The 24847-nt window shown below is 47.3% G+C and overlaps 1 protein-coding gene across 2 annotated transcripts in view; it reads right to left on the minus strand.

Annotated features, from left to right (window-relative positions):
* Nucleotides 1-439: 439 nt before the first annotated feature.
* Nucleotides 440-24847, minus strand: part of LOC109884263 (isthmin-1) — a 69763-nt gene continuing 45355 nt past the window's right edge. For both annotated transcript variants that reach the window (XM_031815695.1, XM_031815696.1), the window contains 2 exons: nt 23995-24084; nt 440-3053 (listed from right to left, as the gene is read on the minus strand). In XM_031815695.1, the coding sequence (XP_031671555.1) occupies nt 2536-3053; nt 23995-24084 (608 nt within the window). In that variant the 3' untranslated portion in view covers nt 440-2535. The remainder of the gene's footprint in view (nt 3054-23994; nt 24085-24847) is intronic.

A 24847-nucleotide genomic window follows, 5' to 3' on the forward strand; every position in this document is an offset into this window, starting at 1 on the left:
AGGCCTGCGTCTTGTGACCGTAGCGTACGTATAGGTATGTACGGCAGGACCAAATCAGAGAGATAGGTAGGAGCAAGCCCATGTAATGCTTTGTAGGTTAGCAGTAAAACCTTGAAATCAGCCCTTGCTTTGACAGGAAGCCAGTGTAGAGAGGCTAGCACTGGAGTAATATGATCAAATTTTTTGGTTCTAGTCAGGATTCTAGCAGCCGTATTTAGCACTAACTGAAGTTTATTTAGTGCTTTATCCGGGTAGCCGGAAAATAGAGCATTGCAGTAGTCTAACCTAGAAGTGACAAAAGCTCAGAGGTTGGGTTCTGCTTATTCCTCTTTTTACTGACTGTATAATCTGGCTACTCCACATTATGCACAGATCGTCATTATAAATTGACAGATAAAACTAAGAGAACAAATAAAATATAGGAAGTGCATTATCTCTTACATTTTACTTCATGTTTTTTATTTAAACATTTTTTATTTAAACATTTATATCACAATCTTTTTTTCCCGTACAGCTGTATTCACACATTTCCTATTCTTGTTTTCTTTTTTGGGCCGAATCCTAACTTGAGATGAGCGGCTCAATCCAAGTTTTTGGCTGAAAAAAAGATCTCTGATCAATATCAATCAATGAACGATTTAAGCCAATCGTGATGATTTCGTTTGAGTGCGGGTCCCATCTCAAGTTAGCATCTAGTCAGAAACCAATCAACGACAACGATCATGGACACCCAACATTTTGGGACATAAATCTACAGTTTAATAAATACTCTACAAAAAATAACGTGGGTTTTTTATACCGGAGATAATGATCTGGAGGGAGGAATCGATACGGAAGAGGGGAGATTGGGTAAAGAAGAAGAAAAACAGCATGCTAATACAGCTACCAATGAGCAGAATGCTAACCTGAATATTACAGCTACCAATGAGCAGAATGCTAACCGGAATATTACACCTACCAATGAGCAGAATGCTAACCGGAATATTACAGCTACCAATGAGCAGAATGCTAACCGGAATATTACAGCTACCAATGAGCAGAATGCTAACCGGAATATTACAGCTACCAATGAGCAGAATGCTAACCTGAATATTACAGCTACCAATGAGCAGAATGCTAACCTGAATATTACAGCTACCAATGAGCAGAATGCTAACCTGAATATTACAGCTACCAATGAGCAGAGTGCTAACCTGAATATTACAGCTACCAATGAGCAGAATGCTAACCTGAATATTACAGCTACCAATGAGCAGAATGCTAACCTGAATATTACAGCTACCAATGAGCAGAATGCTAACCCATCGCTCTGTAGATTCTGGATGTTACAAGACTCCTTTACACTCAGTTACAATTGACCTATTCTGATAGGTCAGGGATCTTCTCTGTCTCTCTCTGTCTCTCTTCTGATAGGTCAGGGATGTCTCTCTCTGTCACTCTTCTGATAGGTCAGGAATCTTCTGTCTCTCTCTCTCTTCTGATAGGTCAGGGATGTCTCTCTCTGTCACTCTTCTGATAGGTCAGAGATCTTCTCTGTCTCTCTCTCTCTTCTGATAGGTCAGGGATGTCTCTCTCTGTCTCTCTTCTGATAGGTCAGGGATCTCTCTCTCTGTCTCTCGCTTCTGATAGGTCAGGGATCTTCTCTGTCTCTCTCTCTTCTGATAGGTCAGGGATATCTTTCTCTCTCACTTCTGATAGGTCAGGGATGTCTCGCTCTCTCTCTTCTGATAGGTCAGGGATGTCTCGCTCTCTCTCTTCTGATAGGTCAGGGATGTCTCGCTCTCTCTCTTCTGATAGGTCAGGGATGTCTCGCTCTCTCTCTTCTGATAGGTCAGGGATGTCTCGCTCTCTCTCTTCTGATAGGTCAGGGATGTCTCTCTCTCTCTCTTCTGATAGGTCAGGGATGTCTCTCTCTCTCTCTCTCTCTCTTCTGATAGGTCAGGGATCTCTCTCTCTCTATTCTGATAGGTTAGGAGGGTGCGACTCAAAACATGGAGATTTGGATCTGATCATTCAGCCAATTAAGAATCCCTGTGCTCTCCTTTTGGCCAATCAGAAACAAACTAAAAACTTACAATACAAATCTAAAACATGAAAAGTAATTTTCCCTTTTTATGAAGCTACACCAAGCTATCCCTTTTAAACCAAACATTTATAGAATTATTATCAGAAAAAATATTTGTCAAAAATCCATCATACAGTTTGACTTTGAATATAATTTGATTTGATATGTCATAGAAATAAAGACATGACTTAATAGACTGTGATTATGATGAAGACGAGAACAGTTCCTCGTCTTCATCACGTTGGCTGATCAACAGACAGTCCTGTTCATATGGCACCGAGTTGTCTCTTCATCACTTTGGCTGATCAACAGACAGTCCTGTTCATATGGCACCTAGTTCCAAAGTCTAAAAACACTCATGGATGGTTTGAAGCACCAATTGAAGTACCAGATTCATAAACATTTCTCAGATCGTTTTCGTTTTTTTTCTCTCTCTCTTTCTCCTCTTTCTCATGTTCATCTCTCCAGTTCTAAAACTCTCGAGCGTCCTCCACCTGTTTGTGGTAATCCTCATCCAGGGGGTTGTCTGGACACTTCTGCCCGTTGTTAGGAGGCCTGACCTGGTTATAACGACTCCAGTCCCCCTTACAGATGATCCAGGGCAGGACGTCGACCTTGTAGTGGAGGTCAGCAGAGAACTCGTTGCTGATGAGGTTGGGTGTTCCTGCTCCTTTACCCCGGGTGATGAGCTTCATGTTGTCATTGTAGCAGCAGTGCTGTGCGGCCAGAGTAGTGGACTCTAGAGTTAACATGGAGCGGATGCAGCACCGGGCCGTGGGTTTGTAGATCTCTAGTTTCTCCTTGGGGCCGCTGGCGTCTTTCCAGCGGAAGTCCCGGCGTGTGGTGGGGTCGGGGACGTCGGCCGTGCTGTAGGCCACCTCGGTGGGGTAGGAGCAGGGGCAGCTGGGGAGGTCGTTGGAGACCTTGGTCATGTATTTCTTCAGAAACTCAGACTTACAGTTCATCCAGCGTTCACAGCTGTCCGTGTCTAGAAGACATTAGAGACAGAGACAGAGTTAGTCTGGATCTCTCCCTACAGCTGTCTGGGTCTAGAAGACATTAGAGACAGAGACAGAGTTAGTCTGGATCTCTCCCTACAGCTGTCCGTGTCTAGAAGACATTAGAGACAGAGACAGAGTTAGTCTGGATCTCTCCCTACAGCTGTCTGGGTCTAGAAGACATTAGAGACAGAGACAGAGTTAGTCTGGATCTCTCCCTAGAGCTGTCCGTGTCTAGAAGACATTAGAGACAGAGACAGAGTTAGTCTGGATCTCTCCATACAGCTGTCGGTGTCTAGAAGACATTAGAGACAGAGACAGAGTTAGTCTGGATCTCTCCCTACAGCTGTCGGTGTCTAGAAGACATTAGAGACAGAGACAGAGTTAGTTAGTCTGGATCTCTCCCTACAGCTGCCCGTGTCTAGAAGACATTAGAGACAGAGACAGAGTTAGTTAGTCTGGATCTCTCCCTACAGCTGTCTGGGTCTAGAAGAGACAGAGTTAGTTAGTCTGGATCTCTCCCTACAGCTGTCCGTGTCTAGAAGACATTAGAGACAGAGACAGAGTTAGCCTGGATCTCTCCCTACAGCTGTCTGGGTCTAGAAGAGACAGTGTTAGTTAGTCTTGATCTCTCCCTACAGCTGTCTGGGTTTAGAAGAGACAGAGTTAGTCTGGATCTCTCCCTACAGCTGTCTGGGTCTAGAAGAGACAGAGTTAGTCTGGATCTCTCCCTACAGCTGTCCGTGTCTAGAAGAGACAGAGTTAGTTAGTCTGGATCTCTCCCTACAGCTGTCTGGCTCTAGAAGAGACAGAGTTAGTTAGTCTGGATCTCTCCCTACAGCTGTCTGGGTCTAGAAGAGACAGAATTAGTCTGGATCTCTCCCTACAGCTGTCTGGGTCTAGAAGAGACAGAGTTAGTCTGGATCTCTCCCTACAGCTGTCTGGGTCTAGAAGAGACAGAGTTAGTTAGTCTGGATCTCTCCCTACAGCTGTCTGGGTCTAGAAGAGACAGAGTTAGCCTGGATCTCTCCCTACAGCTGTCCGTGTCTAGAAGAGACAGAGTTAGTTAGTCTGGATCTCTCCCTACAGCTGTCTGGGTCTAGAAGAGACAGAGTTAGTTAGTCTGGATCTCTCCCTACAGCTGTCTGGGTCTAGAAGAGACAGAGTTAGCCTGGATCTCTCCCTACAGCTGTCTGGGTCTAGAAGAGACAGAGTTAGTCTGGATCTCTCCCTACAGCTGTCTGGGTCTAGAAGAGACAGAGTTAGTTAGTCTGGATCTCTCCCTACAGCTGTCTGGGTCTAGAAGAGACAGAGTTAGTTAGTCTGGATCTCTCCCTACAGCTGTCTGGGTCTAGAAGAGACAGAGTTAGTTAGTCTGGATCTCTCCCTACAGTTGTCTGGGTCTAGAAGAGACAGAGTTAGTTAGTCTGGATCTCTCCCTACAGCTGTCTGGGTCTAGAAGAGACAGAGTTAGTCTGGATCTCTCCCTACAGCTGTCTGGATCTAGAACAGAGAGTTTGTTAGTCTGGATCTCTCCCTACAGCCGTCTGTGGCTAGAAGAGACAGAGTTAGTCTGGATCTCTCCCTACAGCTGTCCGTGTCTAGAAGAGACAGAGTTAGTTAGTCTGGATCTCTCCCTACAGCTGTCTGGGTCTAGAAGAGACAGAGTTAGTCTGGATCGCTCCCTACAGCTGTCTGGATCTAGAAGAGAGTTTGTTAGTCTGGATCTCTCCCTACAGCCGTCTGGGTCTAGAAGACAGAGAGTTAGTCTGGATCTCTCCCTACAGCTGTCTGGGTCTAGAAGAGACAGAGTTAGTCTGGATCTCTCCCTACAGCTGTCTGGGTCTAGAAGAGACAGAGTAAGTCTGGATCTCTCCCTACAACTGTCTGGGTCTAGAAGAGACAGAGTTAGTCTGGATCTCTCCCTACAGCTGTCTGGGTCTAGAAGAGACAGAGTTAGTTAATCTGGATCTCTCCCTACAGCTGTCCGTGTCTAGAAGAGACAGAGTTAGTTAGTCTGGATCTCTCCCTACAGCTGTCTGGGTCTAGAAGAGACAGAGTTAATCTGGATCTCTCCCTACAGCTGTCCGTGTCTAGAAGAGACAGAGTTAGTTAGTCTGGATCTCTCCCTACAGCTGTCTGGGTCTAGAAGAGACAGAGTTAGTTAGTCTGGATCTCTCCCTACAGCTGTCTGGGTCTAGAAGAGACAGAGTTAGTCTGGATCTCTCCCTACAGCTGTCTGGGTCTAGAAGAGACAGAGTTAGTTAGTCTGGATCTCTCCCTACAGCTGTCTGGGTCTAGAAGAGACAGAGTTAATCTGGATCTCTCCCTACAGCTGTCCGTGTCTAGAAGAGACAGAGTTAGTTAGTCTGGATCTCTCCCTACAGCTGTCTGGGTCTAGAAGAGACAGAGTTAGTTAGTCTGGATCTCTCCCTACAGCTGTCTGGGTCTAGAAGAGACAGAGTTAGTTAGTCTGGATCTCTCCCTACAGCTGTCTGGGTCTAGAAGAGACAGAGTTAGTTAGTCTGGATCTCTCCCTACAGCTGTCTGGGTCTAGAAGAGACAGAGTTAGTTAGTCTGGATCTCTCCCTACAGCTGTCTGGGTCTAGAAGAGACAGAGTTAATCTGGATCTCTCCCTACAGCTGTCCGTGTCTAGAAGAGACAGAGTTAGTTAGTCTGGATCTCTCCCTACAGCTGTCTGGATCTAGAAGAGAGAGTTTGTTAGTCTGGATCTCTCCCTACAGCCGTCTGGGTCTAGAAGACAGAGAGCTAGTCTGGATCTCTCCCTACAGCTGTCTGGGTCTAGAAGAGACAGAGTTAGTCTGGATCTCTCCCTACAGCTGTCTGGGTCTAGAAGAGACAGAGTTAGTCTGGATCTCTCCCTACAGCTGTCTGGGTCTAGAAGAGACAGAGTTAGCCTGGATCTCTCCCTACAGCTGTCCGTGTCTAGAAGAGACAGAGTTAGTTAGTCTGGATCTCTCCCTACAGCTGTCCGTGTCTAGAAGAGACAGAGTTAGTTAGTCTGGATCTCTCCCTACAGCTGTCTGGGTCTAGAAGAGACAGAATTAGTCTGGATCTCTCCCTACAGCTGTCTGGGTCTAGAAGAGACAGAGTTAGTCTGGATCTCTCCCTACAGCTGTCTGGGTCTAGAAGAGACAGAGTTAGTTAGTCTGGATCTCTCCCTACAGCTGTCTGGGTCTAGAAGAGACAGAGTTAGTTAGTCTGGATCTCTCCCTACAGCTGTCTGGGTCTAGAAGAGACAGAGTTAGTTAGTCTGGATCTCTCCCTACAGCTGTCTGGGTCTAGAAGAGACAGAGTTAGTTAGTCTGGATCTCTCCCTACAGTTGTCTGGGTCTAGAAGAGACAGAGTTAGTTAGTCTGGATCTCTCCCTACAGCTGTCTGGGTCTAGAAGAGACAGAGTTAGTCTGGATCTCTCCCTACAGCTGTCTGGATCTAGAAGAGAGAGTTTGTTAGTCTGGATCTCTCCCTACAGCCGTCTGGGTCTAGAAGACAGAGAGTTAGTCTGGATCTCTCCCTACAGCTGTCTGGGTCTAGAAGAGACAGAGTTAGTCTGGATCTCTCCCTACAGCTGTCTGGGTCTAGAAGAGACAGAGTTAATCTGGATCTCTCCCTACAGCTGTCCGTGTCTAGAAGAGACAGAGTTAGTTAGTCTGGATCTCTCCCTACAGCTGTCTGGGTCTAGAAGAGACAGAGTTAGTTAGTTTGGATCTCTCCCTACAGCCCTCTGGGTCTAGAAGAGACAGAGTTAGTTAGTCTGGATCTCTCCCTACAGCTGTCTGGGTCTAGAAGAGACAGAGTTAGTCAGGATCTCTCCCTACAGCTGTCTGGTCTAGAAGAGACAGAGTTAGTTAGTCTGGATCTCTCCCTACAGCTGTTTTTGGGTCTAGAAGAGACAGAGTTAATCTGGATCTCTCCTACAGCTGTCCGTGTCTAGAAGACAGAGTTAGTTAGTCTGGATCTCTCCTACAGCTGTCTGGGTCTAGAAGAGACAGAGTTAGTCTGGATCTCTCCTACAGCTGTCTGGATCTAGAAGAGAGAGTTTGTTAGTCTGGATCTCTCCCTACAGCCGTCTGGGTCTAGAAGACAGAGAGCTAGTCTGGATCTCTCCCTACAGCTGTCTGGGTCTAGAAGAGACAGAGTTAGTCCTGGATCTCTCCTACAGCTGTCTGGGTCTAGAAGAGACAGAGTTAGTCTGGATCTCTCCCCTACAGCTGTCTGGGTCTAGAAGAGACAGAGTTAGTTAATCTGGATCTCTCCCTACAGCTGTCTGGGTCTAGAAGAGACAGAGTTAGTTATCTGGATCTCTCCCTACAGCTGTCCGTGTCTAGAAGAGACAGAGTTAGTTAGTCTGGATCTCTCCCTACAGCTGTCTGGGTCTAGAAGAAGACAGAGTTAGTCTGGATCTCTCCCTACAGCTGTCTGGGTCTAGAAGAGACAGAGTTAGTCTGGATCTCTCCCTACAGCTGTCTGTGTCTAGAAGAGACAGAGTTAGTTGGTCTGGATCTCTCCCTACAGCGTCTGGGTCTAGAAGAGACAGAGTTAGTTAGTCTGGATCTCTCCTACAGCTGTCTGGGTCTAGAAGAGACAGAGTAGTTATCTGGATCTCTCCCTACAGCTGTCTGGGTCTAGAAGAGACAGAGTTAGTCTGGATCTCTCCCTACAGCTGTCTGGTCTAGAAGAGGACAGAGTTAGCTGGATCTCTCCCTACAGCTGTCTGGTCTAGAAGAGACAGAGTTGTTAGTCTGGATCTCTCCCTACAAGCTGTCCGTGGTCTAGAAGACAGGAGTTAGTTAGTCTGGATCTCTCCCTACAGCTGTCTGGGTCTAGAAGACAGAGAGTTAGTCTGGATCTCTCCCTACAGCTGTCTGGGTCTAGAAGAGACAGAGTAGTAGTCTGGATCTCTCCCTACATCTGTCTGGGTCTAGAAGAGACAGAGTTAGTCTGGATCTCTCCCTACAACTGTCTGGGGTCTAGAAGAGACAGAGTTAGATCTGGATCTCTCCCTACAGCTGTCTGGGTCTAGAAGAGACAGAGTTAGTTTCGGATCTCTCCCTACACTGTCCTGTGTCTAGAAGAGACGCTTTGTTAGTCTGGATCGCTCCCTACAGCTGTCTGTGTCTAGAAGAGACAGAGTTAGTCTGGATCTCTCCCTACAGCTGTCTGGTCTAGAAGAGACAGAGTTTAGTCTGGATCTCTCCCTACAGCTGTCTGGGTCTAGAAGACAGAGTTAGTATCTGGATCTCTCCCTACATCTGTCTGGGTCTAGAAGAGACAGAGTTAGTTCTGGATCTCTCCCTACAGCTGTTCTGGGGTCCGTAGGAAGAGACAGAGTTTAGTTAGTCTGGGGATCTCTCCCTACAGCTGTCTGGGTCTAGAAGAGACAGAGTTAGTCTGGATCTCTCCCTACAGCTGTCTGGGTCTAGAAGAGACAGAGTTAGTTAGTCTGGATCTCTCCCTACAGCTGTCTGGGTCTAGAAGAGACAGAGTTAGTCTGGATCTCTCCCTACAGCTGTCTGGGTCTAGAAGAGACAGAGAGTTAGTCTGGATCTCTCCCTACAGCTGTCTGGGTCTAGAAGAGACAGAGTTAGTCTGGATCTCTCCCTACAGCTGTCTGGGTCTAGAAGAGAGAGTTAGTTAGTCTGGATCTCTCCCTACAGCTGTCTGGGTCTAGAAGACAGAGAGTTAGTCTGGATCTCTCCCTACAGCTGTCTGGGTCTAGAAGAGACAGAGTTAGTCTGGATCTCTCCCTACAGCTGTCTGGGTCTAGAAGAGACAGAGTTAGTCTGGATCTCTCCCTACAGCTGTCTGGGTCTAGAAGAGACAGAGTTAGTTAGTCTGGATCTCTCCCTACAGCTGTCTGGGTCTAGAAGAGACAGAGTTAATTAGTCTGGATCTCTCCCTACAGCTGTCCGTGTCTAGAAGAGACAGAGTTAGTTAGTCTGGATCTCTCCCTACAGCTGTCTGGGTCTAGAGAGACAGAGTAGTTAGTCTGGATCGCTCCCTACAGCTGTCTGGATCTAGAAGAGAGTTGTTAGTCTGGATCTCTCCCTACAGCCGTCTGGGTCTAGAAGACAGAGAGTTAGTCTGGATCTCTCCCTACAGCTGTCTGGGTCTAGAAGAGACAGAGTTAGTCTGGATCTCTCCCTACAGCTGTCTGGGTCTTAGAGAGACAGAGTAGTCTGGATCTCTCCCTACAACTGTCTGGGTCTAGAAGAGACAGAGTTAGTCTGGATCCCTCCCTACAGCTGTCTGGGTCTAGAAGAGACAGAGTAGTTAATCTGGATCTCTCCCTACAGCTGTCCGTGTCTAGAAGAGACAGAGTTAGTTAGTCTGGATCTCTCCCTACAGCTGTCTGGGTCTAGAAGAGACAGAGTTAATCTGGATCTCTCCCTACAGCTGTCCGTGTCTAGAAGAGACAGAGTTAGTTAGTCTGGATCTCTCCCTACAGCTGTCTGGGTCTAGAAGAGACAGAGTTAGTTAGTCTGGATCTCTCCCTACAGCTGTCTGGGTCTAGAAGAGACAGAGTTAGTCTGGATCTCTCCCTACAGCTGTCTGGGTCTAGAAGAGACAGAGTTAGTTAGTCTGGATCTCTCCCTACAGCTGTCTGGGTCTAGAAGAGACAGAGTTAATCTGGATCTCTCCCTACAGCTGTCCGTGTCTAGAAGAGACAGAGTTAGTTAGTCTGGATCTCTCCCTACAGCTGTCTGGGTCTAGAAGAGACAGAGTTAGTTAGTCTGGATCTCTCCCTACAGCTGTCTGGGTCTAGAAGAGACAGAGTTAGTAGTCTGGATCTCTCCCTACAGCTGTCTGGGTCTAGAAGAGACAGAGTTAGTTAGTCTGGATCTCTCCCTACAGCTGTCTGGGTCTAGAAGAGACAGAGTTAGTTAGTCTGGATCTCTCCCTACAGCTGTCTGGGTCTAGAAGAGACAGAGTTAATCTGGATCTCTCCCTACAGCTGTCCGTGTCTAGAAGAGACAGAGTTAGTTAGTCTGGATCTCTCCCTACAGCTGTCTGGATCTAGAAGAGAGAGTTTGTTAGTCTGGATCTCTCCCTACAGCCGTCTGGGTCTAGAAGACAGAGAGCTAGTCTGGATCTCTCCCTACAGCTGTCTGGGTCTAGAAGAGACAGAGTTAGTCTGGATCTCTCCCTACAGCTGTCTGGGTCTAGAAGAGACAGAGTTAGTCTGGATCTCTCCCTACAGCTGTCTGGGTCTAGAAGAGACAGAGTTAGCCTGGATCTCTCCCTACAGCTGTCCGTGTCTAGAAGAGACAGAGTTAGTTAGTCTGGATCTCTCCCTACAGCTGTCCGTGTCTAGAAGAGACAGAGTTAGTTAGTCTGGATCTCTCCCTACAGCTGTCTGGGTCTAGAAGAGACAGAATTAGTCTGGATCTCTCCCTACAGCTGTCTGGGTCTAGAAGAGACAGAGTTAGTCTGGATCTCTCCCTACAGCTGTCTGGGTCTAGAAGAGACAGAGTTAGTTAGTCTGGATCTCTCCCTACAGCTGTCTGGGTCTAGAAGAGACAGAGTTAGTTAGTCTGGATCTCTCCCTACAGCTGTCTGGGTCTAGAAGAGACAGAGTTAGTTAGTCTGGATCTCTCCCTACAGCTGTCTGGGTCTAGAAGAGACAGAGTTAGTTAGTCTGGATCTCTCCCTACAGTTGTCTGGGTCTAGAAGAGACAGAGTTAGTTAGTCTGGATCTCTCCCTACAGCTGTCTGGGTCTAGAAGAGACAGAGTTAGTCTGGATCTCTCCCTACAGCTGTCTGGATCTAGAAGAGAGAGTTTGTTAGTCTGGATCTCTCCCTACAGCCGTCTGGGTCTAGAAGACAGAGAGTTAGTCTGGATCTCTCCCTACAGCTGTCTGGGTCTAGAAGAGACAGAGTTAGTCTGGATCTCTCCCTACAGCTGTCTGGGTCTAGAAGAGACAGAGTTAATCTGGATCTCTCCCTACAGCTGTCCGTGTCTAGAAGAGACAGAGTTAGTTAGTCTGGATCTCTCCCTACAGCTGTCTGGGTCTAGAAGAGACAGAGTTAGTTAGTCTGGATCTCTCCCTACAGCTGTCTGGGTCTAGAAGAGACAGAGTTAGTTAGTCTGGATCTCTCCCTACAGCTGTCTGGGTCTAGAAGAGACAGAGTTAGTCAGGATCTCTCCCTACAGCTGTCTGGGTCTAGAAGAGACAGAGTTAGTTAGTCTGGATCTCTCCCTACAGCTGTCTGGGTCTAGAAGAGACAGAGTTAATCTGGATCTCTCCCTACAGCTGTCCGTGTCTAGAAGAGACAGAGTTAGTTAGTCTGGATCTCTCCCTACAGCTGTCTGGGTCTAGAAGAGACAGAGTTAGTCTGGATCTCTCCCTACAGCTGTCTGGATCTAGAAGAGAGAGTTTGTTAGTCTGGATCTCTCCCTACAGCCGTCTGGGTCTAGAAGACAGAGAGCTAGTCTGGATCTCTCCCTACAGCTGTCTGGGTCTAGAAGAGACAGAGTTAGTCTGGATCTCTCCCTACAGCTGTCTGGGTCTAGAAGAGACAGAGTTAGTCTGGATCTCTCCCTACAGCTGTCTGGGTCTAGAAGAGACAGAGTTAGTTAATCTGGATCTCTCCCTACAGCTGTCCGTGTCTAGAAGAGACAGAGTTAGTTAGTCTGGATCTCTCCCTACAGCTGTCTGGGTCTAGAAGAGACAGAGTTAGTTAGTCTGGATCTCTCCCTACAGCTGTCTGGGTCTAGAAGAGACAGAGTTAGTCTGGATCTCTCCCTACAGCTGTCTGGGTCTAGAAGAGACAGAGTTAATCTGGATCTCTCCCTACAGCTGTCCGTGTCTAGAAGAGACAGAGTTAGTTAGTCTGGATCTCTCCCTACAGCTGTCTGGGTCTAGAAGAGACAGAGTTAGTTAGTCTGGATCTCTCCCTACAGCTGTCTGGGTCTAGAAGAGACAGAGTTAATCTGGATCTCTCCCTACAGCTGTCCGTGTCTAGAAGAGACAGAGTTAGTTAGTCTGGATCTCTCCCTACAGCTGTCTGGGTCTAGAAGAGACAGAGTTAGTCTGGATCGCTCCCTACAGCTGTCTGGATCTAGAAGAGAGTTTGTTAGTCTGGATCTCTCCCTACAGCCGTCTGGGTCTAGAAGACAGAGAGTTAGTCTGGATCTCTCCCTACAGCTGTCTGGGTCTAGAAGAGACAGAGTTAGTCTGGATCTCTCCCTACAGCTGTCTGGGTCTAGAAGAGACAGAGTAAGTCTGGATCTCTCCCTACAACTGTCTGGGTCTAGAAGAGACAGAGTTAGTCTGGATCTCTCCCTACAGCTGTCTGGGTCTAGAAGAGACAGAGTTAGTTAATCTGGATCTCTCCCTACAGCTGTCCGTGTCTAGAAGAGACAGAGTTAGTTAGTCTGGATCTCTCCCTACAGCTGTCTGGGTCTAGAAGAGACAGAGTTAATCTGGATCTCTCCCTACAGCTGTCCGTGTCTAGAAGAGACAGAGTTAGTTAGTCTGGATCTCTCCCTACAGCTGTCTGGGTCTAGAAGAGACAGAGTTAGTTAGTCTGGATCTCTCCCTACAGCTGTCTGGGTCTAGAAGAGACAGAGTTAGTCTGGATCTCTCCCTACAGCTGTCTGGGTCTAGAAGAGACAGAGTTAGTTAGTCTGGATCTCTCCCTACAGCTGTCTGGGTCTAGAAGAGACAGAGTTAATCTGGATCTCTCCCTACAGCTGTCCGTGTCTAGAAGAGACAGAGTTAGTTAGTCTGGATCTCTCCCTACAGCTGTCTGGGTCTAGAAGAGACAGAGTTAGTTAGTCTGGATCTCTCCCTACAGCTGTCTGGGTCTAGAAGAGACAGAGTTAGTTAGTCTGGATCTCTCCCTACAGCTGTCTGGGTCTAGAAGAGACAGAGTTAGTTAGTCTGGATCTCTCCCTACAGCTGTCTGGGTCTAGAAGAGACAGAGTTAGTTAGTCTGGATCTCTCCCTACAGCTGTCTGGGTCTAGAAGAGACAGAGTTAGTTAGTCTGGATCTCTCCCTACAGCTGTCTGGGTCTAGAAGAGACAGAGTTAGTTAGTCTGGATCTCTCCCTACAGCCGTCTGGGTCTAGAAGACATAGAGTTAGTCTGGATCTCTCCCTACAGCTGTCTGGGTCTAGAAGAGACAGAGTTAGTCTGGATCTCTCCCTACAGCTGTCTGGGTCTAGAAGAGACAGAGTTAATCTGGATCTCTCCCTACAGCTGTCCGTGTCTAGAAGAGACAGAGTTAGTTAGTCTGGATCTCTCCCTACAGCTGTCTGGGTCTAGAAGAGACAGAGTTAGTTAGTCTGGATCTCTCCCTACAGCTGTCTGGGTCTAGAAGAGACAGAGTTAGTTAGTCTGGATCTCTCCCTACAGCTGTCTGGGTCTAGAAGAGACAGAGTTAGTCTGGATCTCTCCCTACAGCTGTCTGGGTCTAGAAGAGACAGAGTTAGTTAGTCTGGATCTCTCCCTACAGCTGTCTGGGTCTAGAAGAGACAGAGTTAATCTGGATCTCTCCCTACAGCTGTCCGTGTCTAGAAGAGACAGAGTTAGTTAGTCTGGATCTCTCCCTACAGCTGTCTGGGTCTAGAAGAGACAGAGTTAATCTGGATCTCTCCCTACAGCTGTCTGTGTCTAGAAGAGACAGAGTTAGTTAGTCTGGATCTCTCCCTACAGCTGTCTGGATCTAGAAGAGAGAGTTTGTTAGTCTGGATCTCTCCCTACAGCCGTCTGGGTCTAGAAGACAGAGAGCTAGTCTGGATCTCTCCCTACAGCTGTCTGGGTCTAGAAGAGACAGAGTTAGTCTGGATCTCTCCCTACAGCTGTCTGGGTCTAGAAGAGACAGAGTTAGTCTGGATCTCTCCCTACAGCTGTCTGGGTCTAGAAGAGACAGAGTTAGCCTGGATCTCTCCCTACAGCTGTCCGTGTCTAGAAGAGACAGAGTTAGTTAGTCTGGATCTCTCCCTACAGCTGTCCGTGTCTAGAAGAGACAGAGTTAGTTAGTCTGGATCTCTCCCTACAGCTGTCTGGGTCTAGAAGAGACAGAATTAGTCTGGATCTCTCCCTACAGCTGTCTGGGTCTAGAAGAGACAGAGTTAGTCTGGATCTCTCCCTACAGCTGTCTGGGTCTAGAAGAGACAGAGTTAGTTAGTCTGGATCTCTCCCTACAGCTGTCTGGGTCTAGAAGAGACAGAGTTAGTTAGTCTGGATCTCTCCCTACAGCTGTCTGGGTCTAGAAGAGACAGAGTTAGTTAGTCTGGATCTCTCCCTACAGCTGTCTGGGTCTAGAAGAGACAGAGTTAGTTAGTCTGGATCTCTCCCTACAGTTGTCTGGGTCTAGAAGAGACAGAGTTAGTTAGTCTGGATCTCTCCCTACAGCTGTCTGGGTCTAGAAGAGACAGAGTTAGTCTGGATCTCTCCCTACAGCTGTCTGGATCTAGAAGAGAGAGTTTGTTAGTCTGGATCTCTCCCTACAGCCGTCTGGGTCTAGAAGACAGAGAGTTAGTCTGGGTCTCTCCCTACAGCTGTCTGAATCTAGAAGAGACAGAGTTAGTCTGGATCTCTCCCTACAGCTGTCTGGGTCTAGAAGAGACAGAGTTAATCTGGATCTCTCCCTACAGCTGTCCGTGTCTAGAAGAGACAGAGTTAGTTAGTCTGGATCTCTCCCTACAGCTGTCTGGGTCTAGAAGAGACAGAGTTAGTTAGTTTGGATCTCTCCCTACAGCTGTCTGGGTCTAGAAGAGACAGAGTTAGTTAGTCTGGATCTCTCCCTACAGCTGTCTGGGTCTAGAAGAGACAGAGTTAGTCAGGATCTCTCCCTACAGCTGTCTGGGTCTAGAAGAGACAGAGTTAGTTAGTCTGGATCTCTCCCTACAGCTGTCTGGGTCTAGAAGAGACAGAGTTAATCTGGATCTCTCCCTACAGCTGTCCGTGTCTAGAAGAGACAGAGTTAGTTAGTCTGGATCTCTCCCTACAGCTGTCTGGGTCTAGAAGAGACAGAGTTAGTCTGGATCTCTCCCTACAGCTGTCTGGATCTAGAAGAGAGAGTTTGTTAGTCTGGATCTCTCCCTACAGCCGTCTGGGTCTAGAAGACAGAGAGCTAGTCTGGATCTCTCCCTACAGCTGTCTGGGTCTAGAAGAGACAGAGTTAGTCTGGATCTCTCCCTACAGCTGTCTGGGTCTAGAAGAGACAGAGTTAGTCTGGATCTCTCCCTACAGCTGTCTGGGTCTAGAAGAGACAGAGTTAGTTAATCTGGATCTCTCCCTACAGCTGTCCGTGTCTAGAAGAGACAGAGTTAGTTAGTCTGGATCTCTCCCTACAGCTGTCTGGGTCTAGAAGAGACAGAGTTAGTTAGTCTGGATCTCTCCCTACAGCTGTCTGGGTCTAGAAGAGACAGAGTTAGTCTGGATCTCTCCCTACAGCTGTCTGGGTCTAGAAGAGACAGAGATAATCTGGATCTCTCCCTACAGCTGTCCGTGTCTAGAAGAGACAGAGTTAGTTAGTCTGGATCTCTCCCTACAGCTGTCTGGGTCTAGAAGAGACAGAGTTAGTTAGTCTGGATCTCTCCCTACAGCTGTCTGGGTCTAGAAGAGACAGAGTTAATCTGGATCTCTCCCTACAGCTGTCCGTGTCTAGAAGAGACAGAGTTAGTTAGTCTGGATCTCTCCCTACAGCTGTCTGGGTCTAGAAGAGACAGAGTTAGTCTGGATCGCTCCCTACAGCTGTCTGGATCTAGAAGAGAGTTTGTTAGTCTGGATCTCTCCCTACAGCCGTCTGGGTCTAGAAGACAGAGAGTTAGTCTGGATCTCTCCCTACAGCTGTCTGGGTCTAGAAGAGACAGAGTTAGTCTGGATCTCTCCCTACAGCTGTCTGGGTCTAGAAGAGACAGAGTAAGTCTGGATCTCTCCCTACAACTGTCTGGGTCTAGAAGAGACAGAGTTAGTCTGGATCTCTCCCTACAGCTGTCTGGGTCTAGAAGAGACAGAGTTAGTTAATCTGGATCTCTCCCTACAGCTGTCCGTGTCTAGAAGAGACAGAGTTAGTTAGTCTGGATCTCTCCCTACAGCTGTCTGGGTCTAGAAGAGACAGAGTTAATCTGGATCTCTCCCTACAGCTGTCCGTGTCTAGAAGAGACAGAGTTAGTTAGTCTGGATCTCTCCCTACAGCTGTCTGGGTCTAGAAGAGACAGAGTTAGTTAGTCTGGATCTCTCCCTACAGCTGTCTGGGTCTAGAAGAGACAGAGTTAGTCTGGATCTCTCCCTACAGCTGTCTGGGTCTAGAAGAGACAGAGTTAGTTAGTCTGGATCTCTCCCTACAGCTGTCTGGGTCTAGAAGAGACAGAGTTAATCTGGATCTCTCCCTACAGCTGTCCGTGTCTAGAAGAGACAGAGTTAGTTAGTCTGGATCTCTCCCTACAGCTGTCTGGGTCTAGAAGAGACAGAGTTAGTTAGTCTGGATCTCTCCCTACAGCTGTCTGGGTCTAGAAGAGACAGAGTTAGTTAGTCTGGATCTCTCCCTACAGCTGTCTGGGTCTAGAAGAGACAGAGTTAGTTAGTCTGGATCTCTCCCTACAGCTGTCTGGGTCTAGAAGAGACAGAGTTAGTTAGTCTGGATCTCTCCCTACAGCTGTCTGGGTCTAGAAGAGACAGAGTTAATCTGGATCTCTCCCTACAGCTGTCCGTGTCTAGAAGAGACAGAGTTAGTTAGTCTGGATCTCTCCCTACAGCTGTCTGGATCTAGAAGAGAGAGTTTGTTAGTCTGGATCTCTCCCTACAGCCGTCTGGGTCTAGAAGACAGAGAGCTAGTCTGGATCTCTCCCTACAGCTGTCTGGGTCTAGAAGAGACAGAGTTAGTCTGGATCTCTCCCTACAGCTGTCTGGGTCTAGAAGAGACAGAGTTAGTCTGGATCTCTCCCTACAGCTGTCTGGGTCTAGAAGAGACAGAGTTAGCCTGGATCTCTCCCTACAGCTGTCCATGTCTAGAAGAGACAGAGTTAGTTAGTCTGGATCTCTCCCTACAGCTGTCCGTGTCTAGAAGAGACAGAGTTAGTTAGTCTGGATCTCTCCCTACAGCTGTCTGGGTCTAGAAGAGACAGAATTAGTCTGGATCTCTCCCTACAGCTGTCTGGGTCTAGAAGAGACAGAGTTAGTCTGGATCTCTCCCTACAGCTGTCTGGGTCTAGAAGAGACAGAGTTAGTTAGTCTGGATCTCTCCCTACAGCTGTCTGGGTCTAGAAGAGACAGAGTTAGTTAGTCTGGATCTCTCCCTACAGCTGTCTGGGTCTAGAAGAGACAGAGTTAGTTAGTCTGGATCTCTCCCTACAGCTGTCTGGGTCTAGAAGAGACAGAGTTAGTTAGTCTGGATCTCTCCCTACAGTTGTCTGGGTCTAGAAGAGACAGAGTTAGTTAGTCTGGATCTCTCCCTACAGCTGTCTGGGTCTAGAAGAGACAGAGTTAGTCTGGATCTCTCCCTACAGCTGTCTGGATCTAGAAGAGAGAGTTTGTTAGTCTGGATCTCTCCCTACAGCCGTCTGGGTCTAGAAGACAGAGAGTTAGTCTGGATCTCTCCCTACAGCTGTCTGGGTCTAGAAGAGACAGAGTTAGTCTGGATCTCTCCCTACAGCTGTCTGGGTCTAGAAGAGACAGAGTTAATCTGGATCTCTCCCTACAGCTGTCCGTGTCTAGAAGAGACAGAGTTAGTTAGTCTGGATCTCTCCCTACAGCTGTCTGGGTCTAGAAGAGACAGAGTTAGTTAGTTTGGATCTCTCCCTACAGCTGTCTGGGTCTAGAAGAGACAGAGTTAGTTAGTCTGGATCTCTCCCTACAGCTGTCTGGGTCTAGAAGAGACAGAGTTAGTCAGGATCTCTCCCTACAGCTGTCTGGGTCTAGAAGAGACAGAGTTAGTTAGTCTGGATCTCTCCCTACAGCTGTCTGGGTCTAGAAGAGACAGAGTTAGTTAGTCTGGATCTCTCCCTACAGCTGTCTGGGTCTAGAAGAGACAGAGTTAGTCTGGATCTCTCCCTACAGCTGTCTGGATCTAGAAGAGAGAGTTTGTTAGTCTGGATCTCTCCCTACAGCCGTCTGGGTCTAGAAGACAGAGAGCTAGTCTGGATCTCTCCCTACAGCTGTCTGGGTCTAGAAGAGACAGAGTTAGTCTGGATCTCTCCCTACAGCTGTCTGGGTCTAGAAGAGACAGAGTTAGTCTGGATCTCTCCCTACAGCTGTCTGGGTCTAGAAGAGACAGAGTTAGTTAATCTGGATCTCTCCCTACAGCTGTCCGTGTCTAGAAGAGACAGAGTTAGTTAGTCTGGATCTCTCCCTACAGCTGTCTGGGTCTAGAAGAGACAGAGTTAGTTAGTCTGGATCTCTCCCTACAGCTGTCTGGGTCTAGAAGAGACAGAGTTAGTCTGGATCTCTCCCTACAGCTGTCTGGGTCTAGAAGAGACAGAGTTAATCTGGATCTCTCCCTACAGCTGTCCGTGTCTAGAAGAGACAGAGTTAGTTAGTCTGGATCTCTCCCTACAGCTGTCTGGGTCTAGAAGAGACAGAGTTAGTTAGTCTGGATCTCTCCCTACAGCTGTCTGGGTCTAGAAGAGACAGAGTTAATCTGGATCTCTCCCTACAGCTGTCCGTGTCTAGAAGAGACAGAGTTAGTTAGTCTGGATCTCTCCCTACAGCTGTCTGGGTCTAGAAGAGACAGAGTTAGTCTGGATCGCTCCCTACAGCTGTCTGGATCTAGAAGAGAGTTTGTTAGTCTGGATCTCTCCCTACAGCCGTCTGGGTCTAGAAGACAGAGAGTTAGTCTGGATCTCTCCCTACAGCTGTCTGGGTCTAGAAGAGACAGAGTTAGTCTGGATCTCTCCCTACAGCTGTCTGGGTCTAGAAGAGACAGAGTAAGTCTGGATCTCTCCCTACAACTGTCTGGGTCTAGAAGAGACAGAGTTAGTCTGGATCTCTCCCTACAGCTGTCTGGGTCTAGAAGAGACAGAGTTAGTTAATCTGGATCTCTCCCTACAGCTGTCCGTGTCTAGAAGAGACAGAGTTAGTTAGTCTGGATCTCTCCCTACAGCTGTCTGGGTCTAGAAGAGACAGAGTTAATCTGGATCTCTCCCTACAGCTGTCCGTGTCTAGAAGAGACAGAGTTAGTTAGTCTGGATCTCTCCCTACAGCTGTCTGGGTCTAGAAGAGACAGAGTTAGTTAGTCTGGATCTCTCCCTACAGCTGTCTGGGTCTAGAAGAGACAGAGTTAGTCTGGATCTCTCCCTACAGCTGTCTGGGTCTAGAAGAGACAGAGTTAGTTAGTCTGGATCTCTCCCTACAGCTGTCTGGGTCTAGAAGAGACAGAGTTAATCTGGATCTCTCCCTACAGCTGTCCGTGTCTAGAAGAGACAGAGTTAGTTAGTCTGGATCTCTCCCTACAGCTGTCTGGGTCTAGAAGAGACAGAGTTAGTTAGTCTGGATCTCTCCCTACAGCTGTCTGGGTCTAGAAGAGACAGAGTTAGTTAGTCTGGATCTCTCCCTACAGCTGTCTGGGTCTAGAAGAGACAGAGTTAGTTAGTCTGGATCTCTCCCTACAGCTGTCTGGGTCTAGAAGAGACAGAGTTAGTTAGTCTGGATCTCTCCCTACAGCTGTCTGGGTCTAGAAGAGACAGAGTTAATCTGGATCTCTCCCTACAGCTGTCCGTGTCTAGAAGAGACAGAGTTAGTTAGTCTGGATCTCTCCCTACAGCTGTCTGGATCTAGAAGAGAGAGTTTGTTAGTCTGGATCTCTCCCTACAGCCGTCTGGGTCTAGAAGACAGAGAGTTAGTCTGGATCTCTCCCTACAGCTGTCTGGGTCTAGAAGAGACAGAGTTATTCTGGATCTCTCCCTACAGCTGTCTGGGTCTAGAAGAGACAGAGTTAGTCTGGATCTCTCCTTACAGCTGTCTGGATCTAGAAGAGAGAGTTTGTTAGTCTGGATCTCTCCCTACAGCCGTCTGGGTCTAGAAGACAGAGAGCTAGTCTGGATCTCTCCCTACAGCTGTCTGGGTCTAGAAGAGACAGAGTTAGTCTGGATCTCTCCCTACAGCTGTCTGGGTCTAGAAGAGACAGAGTTAGTCTGGATCTCTCCCTACAGCTGTCTGGGTCTAGAAGAGACAGAGTTAGTTAATCTGGATCTCTCCCTACAGCTGTCCGTGTCTAGAAGAGACAGAGTTAGTTAGTCTGGATCTCTCCCTACAGCTGTCTGGGTCTAGAAGAGACAGAGTTAGTTAGTCTGGATCTCTCCCTACAGCTGTCTGGGTCTAGAAGAGACAGAGTTAGTCTGGATCTCTCCCTACAGCTGTCTGGGTCTAGAAGAGACAGAGTTAATCTGGATCTCTCCCTACAGCTGTCCGTGTCTAGAAGAGACAGAGTTAGTTAGTCTGGATCTCTCCCTACAGCTGTCTGGGTCTAGAAGAGACAGAGTTAGTTAGTCTGGATCTCTCCCTACAGCTGTCTGGGTCTAGAAGAGACAGAGTTAATCTGGATCTCTCCCTACAGCTGTCCGTGTCTAGAAGAGACAGAGTTAGTTAGTCTGGATCTCTCCCTACAGCTGTCTGGGTCTAGAAGAGACAGAGTTAGTCTGGATCTCTCCCTACAGCTGTCTGGATCTAGAAGAGAGTTTGTTAGTCTGGATCTCTCCCTACAGCCGTCTGGGTCTAGAAGACAGAGAGTTAGTCTGGATCTCTCCCTACAGCTGTCTGGGTCTAGAAGAGACAGAGTTAGTCTGGATCTCTCCCTACAGCTGTCTGGGTCTAGAAGAGACAGAGTAAGTCTGGATCTCTCCCTACAACTGTCTGGGTCTAGAAGAGACAGAGTTAGTTAGTCTGGATCTCTCCCTACAGCTGTCTGGGTCTAGAAGAGACAGAGTTAGTCTGGATCTCTCCCTACAGCTGTCTGGGTCTAGAAGAGACAGAGTTAGTTAATCTGGATCTCTCCCTACAGCTGTCCGTGTCTAGAAGAGACAGAGTTAGTTAGTCTGGATCTCTCCCTACAGCTGTCTGGGTCTAGAAGAGACAGAGTTAATCTGGATCTCTCCCTACAGCTGTCCGTGTCTAGAAGAGACAGAGTTAGTTAGTCTGGATCTCTCCCTACAGCTGTCTGGGTCTAGAAGAGACAGAGTTAGTTAGTCTGGATCTCTCCCTACAGCTGTCTGGGTCTAGAAGAGACAGAGTTAGTTAGTCTGGATCTCTCCCTACAGCTGTCTGGGTCTAGAAGAGACAGAGTTAGTCTGGATCTCTCCCTACAGCTGTCTGGGTCTAGAAGAGACAGAGTTAGTTAGTCTGGATCTCTCCCTACAGCTGTCTGGGTCTAGAAGAGACAGAGTTAATCTGGATCTCTCCCTACAGCTGTCCGTGTCTAGAAGAGACAGAGTTAGTTAGTCTGGATCTCTCCCTACAGCTGTCTGGGTCTAGAAGAGACAGAGTTAGTTAGTCTGGATCTCTCCCTACAGCTGTCTGGGTCTAGAAGAGACAGAGTTAGTTAGTCTGGATCTCTCCCTACAGCTGTCTGGGTCTAGAAGAGACAGAGTTAGTTAGTCTGGATCTCTCCCTACAGCTGTCTGGGTCTAGAAGAGACAGAGTTAGTTAGTCTGGATCTCTCCCTACAGCTGTCTGGGTCTAGAAGAGACAGAGTTAATCTGGATCTCTCCCTACAGCTGTCCGTGTCTAGAAGAGACAGAGTTAGTTGGTCTGGATCTCTCCCTACAGCTGTCTGGGTCTAGAAGAGACAGAGTTAGTTAGTCTGGATCTCTCCCTACAGCTGTCTGGGTCTAGAAGAGACAGAGGTAGTTAGTCTGGATCTCTCCCTACAGCTGTCTGGGTCTAGAAGAGACAGAGTTAGTTAGTCTGGATCTCTCCCTACAGCTGTCTGGGTCTAGAAGAGACAGAGTTAGTCTGGATCTCTCCCTACAGCTGTCTGGATCTAGAAGAGAGAGTTTGTTAGTCTGGATCTCTCCCTACAGCCGTCTGGGTCTAGAAGACAGAGAGTTAGTCTGGATCTCTCCCTACAGCTGTCTGGGTCTAGAAGAGACAGAGTTAGTTAATCTGGATCTCTCCCTACAGCTGTCTGGGTCTAGAAGAGACAGAGTAAGTCTGGATCTCTCCCTACAACTGTCTGGGTCTAGAAGAGACAGAGTTAGTTAGTCTGGATCTCTCCCTACAGCTGTCTGGGTCTAGAAGAGACAGAGTTAGTCTGGATCTCTATCTACAGCTGTCTGGGTCTAGAAGAGACAGAGTTAGTTAGTCTGGATCTCTCCCTACAGCTGTCTGGGTCTAGAAGAGACAGAGTTAATCTGGATCTCTCCCTACAGCTGTCCGTGTCTAGAAGAGACAGAGTTAGTTAGTCTGGATCTCTCCCTACAGCTGTCTGGGTCTAGAAGAGACAGAGTTAATCTGGATCTCTCCCTACAGCTGTCCGTGTCTAGAAGAGACAGAGTTAGTTAGTCTGGATCTCTCCCTACAGCTGTCTGGGTCTAGAAGAGACAGAGTTAGTCTGGATCTCTCCCTACAGCTGTCTGGATCTAGAAGAGAGAGTTTGTTAGTCTGGATCTCTCCCTACAACTGTCTGGTTCTAGAAGAGACAGAGTTAGTTAGTCTGGATCTCTCCCTACAGCTGTCTGGGTCTAGAAGAGACAGAGTTAGTCTGGATCTCTCCCTACAGCAGTCTGGGTCTAGAAGAGACAGAGTTAGTTAATCTGGATCTCTCCCTACAGCTGTCCGTGTCTAGAAGAGACAGAGTTAGTTAGTCTGGATCTCTCCCTACAGCTGTCTGGGTCTAGAAGAGACAGAGTTAGTCTGGATCTCTCCCTACAGCTGTCTGGATCTAGAAGAGAGAGTTTGTTGGTCTGGATCTCTCCCTACAGCCGTCTGGTTCTAGAAGATAGAGAGTTAGTCTGGATCTCTCCCTACAGCTGTCTGGGTCTAGAAGAGACAGAGTTAGTCTGGATCTCTCCCTACAACTGTCTGGGTCTAGAAGAGACAGAGTTAGTTAGTCTGGATCTCTCCCTACAGCTGTCTGGGTCTAGAAGAGACAGAGTTAGTTAGTCTGGATCTCTCCCTACAGCTGTCTGGGTCTAGAAGAGACAGAGTTAGTTAGTCTGGATCTCTCCCTACAGCTGTCTGGGTCTAGAAGAGACAGAGTTAGTCTGGATCTCTCCCTACAGCTGTCTGGGTCTAGAAGAGACAGAGTTAGTTAGTCTGGATCTCTCCCTACAGCTGTCTGGGTCTAGAAGAGACAGAGTTAGTTAGTCTGGATCTCTCCCTACAGCTGTCTGGGTCTAGAAGAGACAGAGTTAGTTAGTCACCTCTGCACCCTCTCTCTCTCTTTCTCTTTCACCCCATTCTCTCTCTCTCTCCGTCTCTGTCTCATACAAGATGGGAATGGGAGGATGCATAAGTGTGCTAGCCTAGCTATTTATTTGATGGGTTCTTTTCTCCTGGCTAACTGAGGATATTGGAACAGACACAGAGAGCAGAAGATTACAGAATGCTTGGCTCTCTTCCTGTCCTGATGCAGAATGAGAAAGAATGACGAGTGGGCCCAGGATGGACTGGGCCATAGAAATATATTGACTAGAACAGACATATCCTCACAAATCAATGGGCTGCGCTGGAGGACTGGGCCATGGAAATATATTGACTAGAACAGACATATCCTCACAAATCAATGGGCTGCGCTGGAGGACTGGGCCATGGAAATATATTGACTAGAACAGACATATCCTCACAAATCAATGGGCTGTCTGGGAAGACTGGGCCACTGTTTGAGGTCAATTCTGAAAGTAACCCTGACCTGGACATTCATGCTGAATAGAATCGCTGTTGCGTTTGACAGTGGAGGAAACCTGATGTTTAGATACATGAGGGGAAAATGACTAAAAAGACTACTGAAAGAAGAGTCTTACCGACACCAAAGAGCTCTGTAGCGTTGAACTCATCGGTTCCAGCCAGCAGACTGACCTCAGTGGCGGCTGTCTTGAACGCCTCTTCAATACCTTTAGACAGACACACGGTCAGTTAATGATGCAACAGGAAGAAAGATGTAAGCACAGTAAACACACCGTGTACTTCCTGCTTCCTGTTTCACACGCTGTGTACTTCCTGTTTCCTGTTTCACACCACGTGTATTTCCTGTGTCACTCTGACCTCCGATAATACTGAAGTGATGTTAATTTAAAAAAATCTACAGGTATTTATCATCCCTTTAAATATCTACAGGTATTTATCATCCCTTTAAAAATCTACAGGTATTTATCATCCCTTTAAAAATCTACAGGTATTTATCATCCCTTTAAATATCTACAGGTATTTATCATCCCTTTAAATATCTACAGGTATTTATCATCCCTTTAAATATCTACAGGTATTTATCATCCCTTTAAATATCTACAGGTATTTATCATCCCTTTAAATATCTACAGGTATTTATCATCCCTTTAAATATCTACAGGTATTTATCATCCCTTTAAATATCTACAGGTATTTATCATCCCTTTAAATATCTACAGGTATTTATCATCCCTTTAAATATCTACGGGTATTTATCATCCCTTTAAATATCTACAGGTATTTATCATCCCTTTAAATATCTACAGGTATTTATCATCCCTTTAAATATCTACAGGTATTTATCATCCCTTTAAATATCTACAGGTATTTATCATCCCTTTAAATATCTACAGGTATTTATCATCCCTTTAAATATCTACAGGTATTTATCATCCCTTTAAATATCTACAGGTATTTATCATCCCTTTA

Source organism: Oncorhynchus kisutch, unplaced genomic scaffold (assembly GCF_002021735.2).
Source record: "Oncorhynchus kisutch isolate 150728-3 unplaced genomic scaffold, Okis_V2 scaffold496, whole genome shotgun sequence".
In the NCBI taxonomy this organism is placed as follows: Eukaryota; Metazoa; Chordata; class Actinopteri; order Salmoniformes; family Salmonidae; genus Oncorhynchus; species Oncorhynchus kisutch.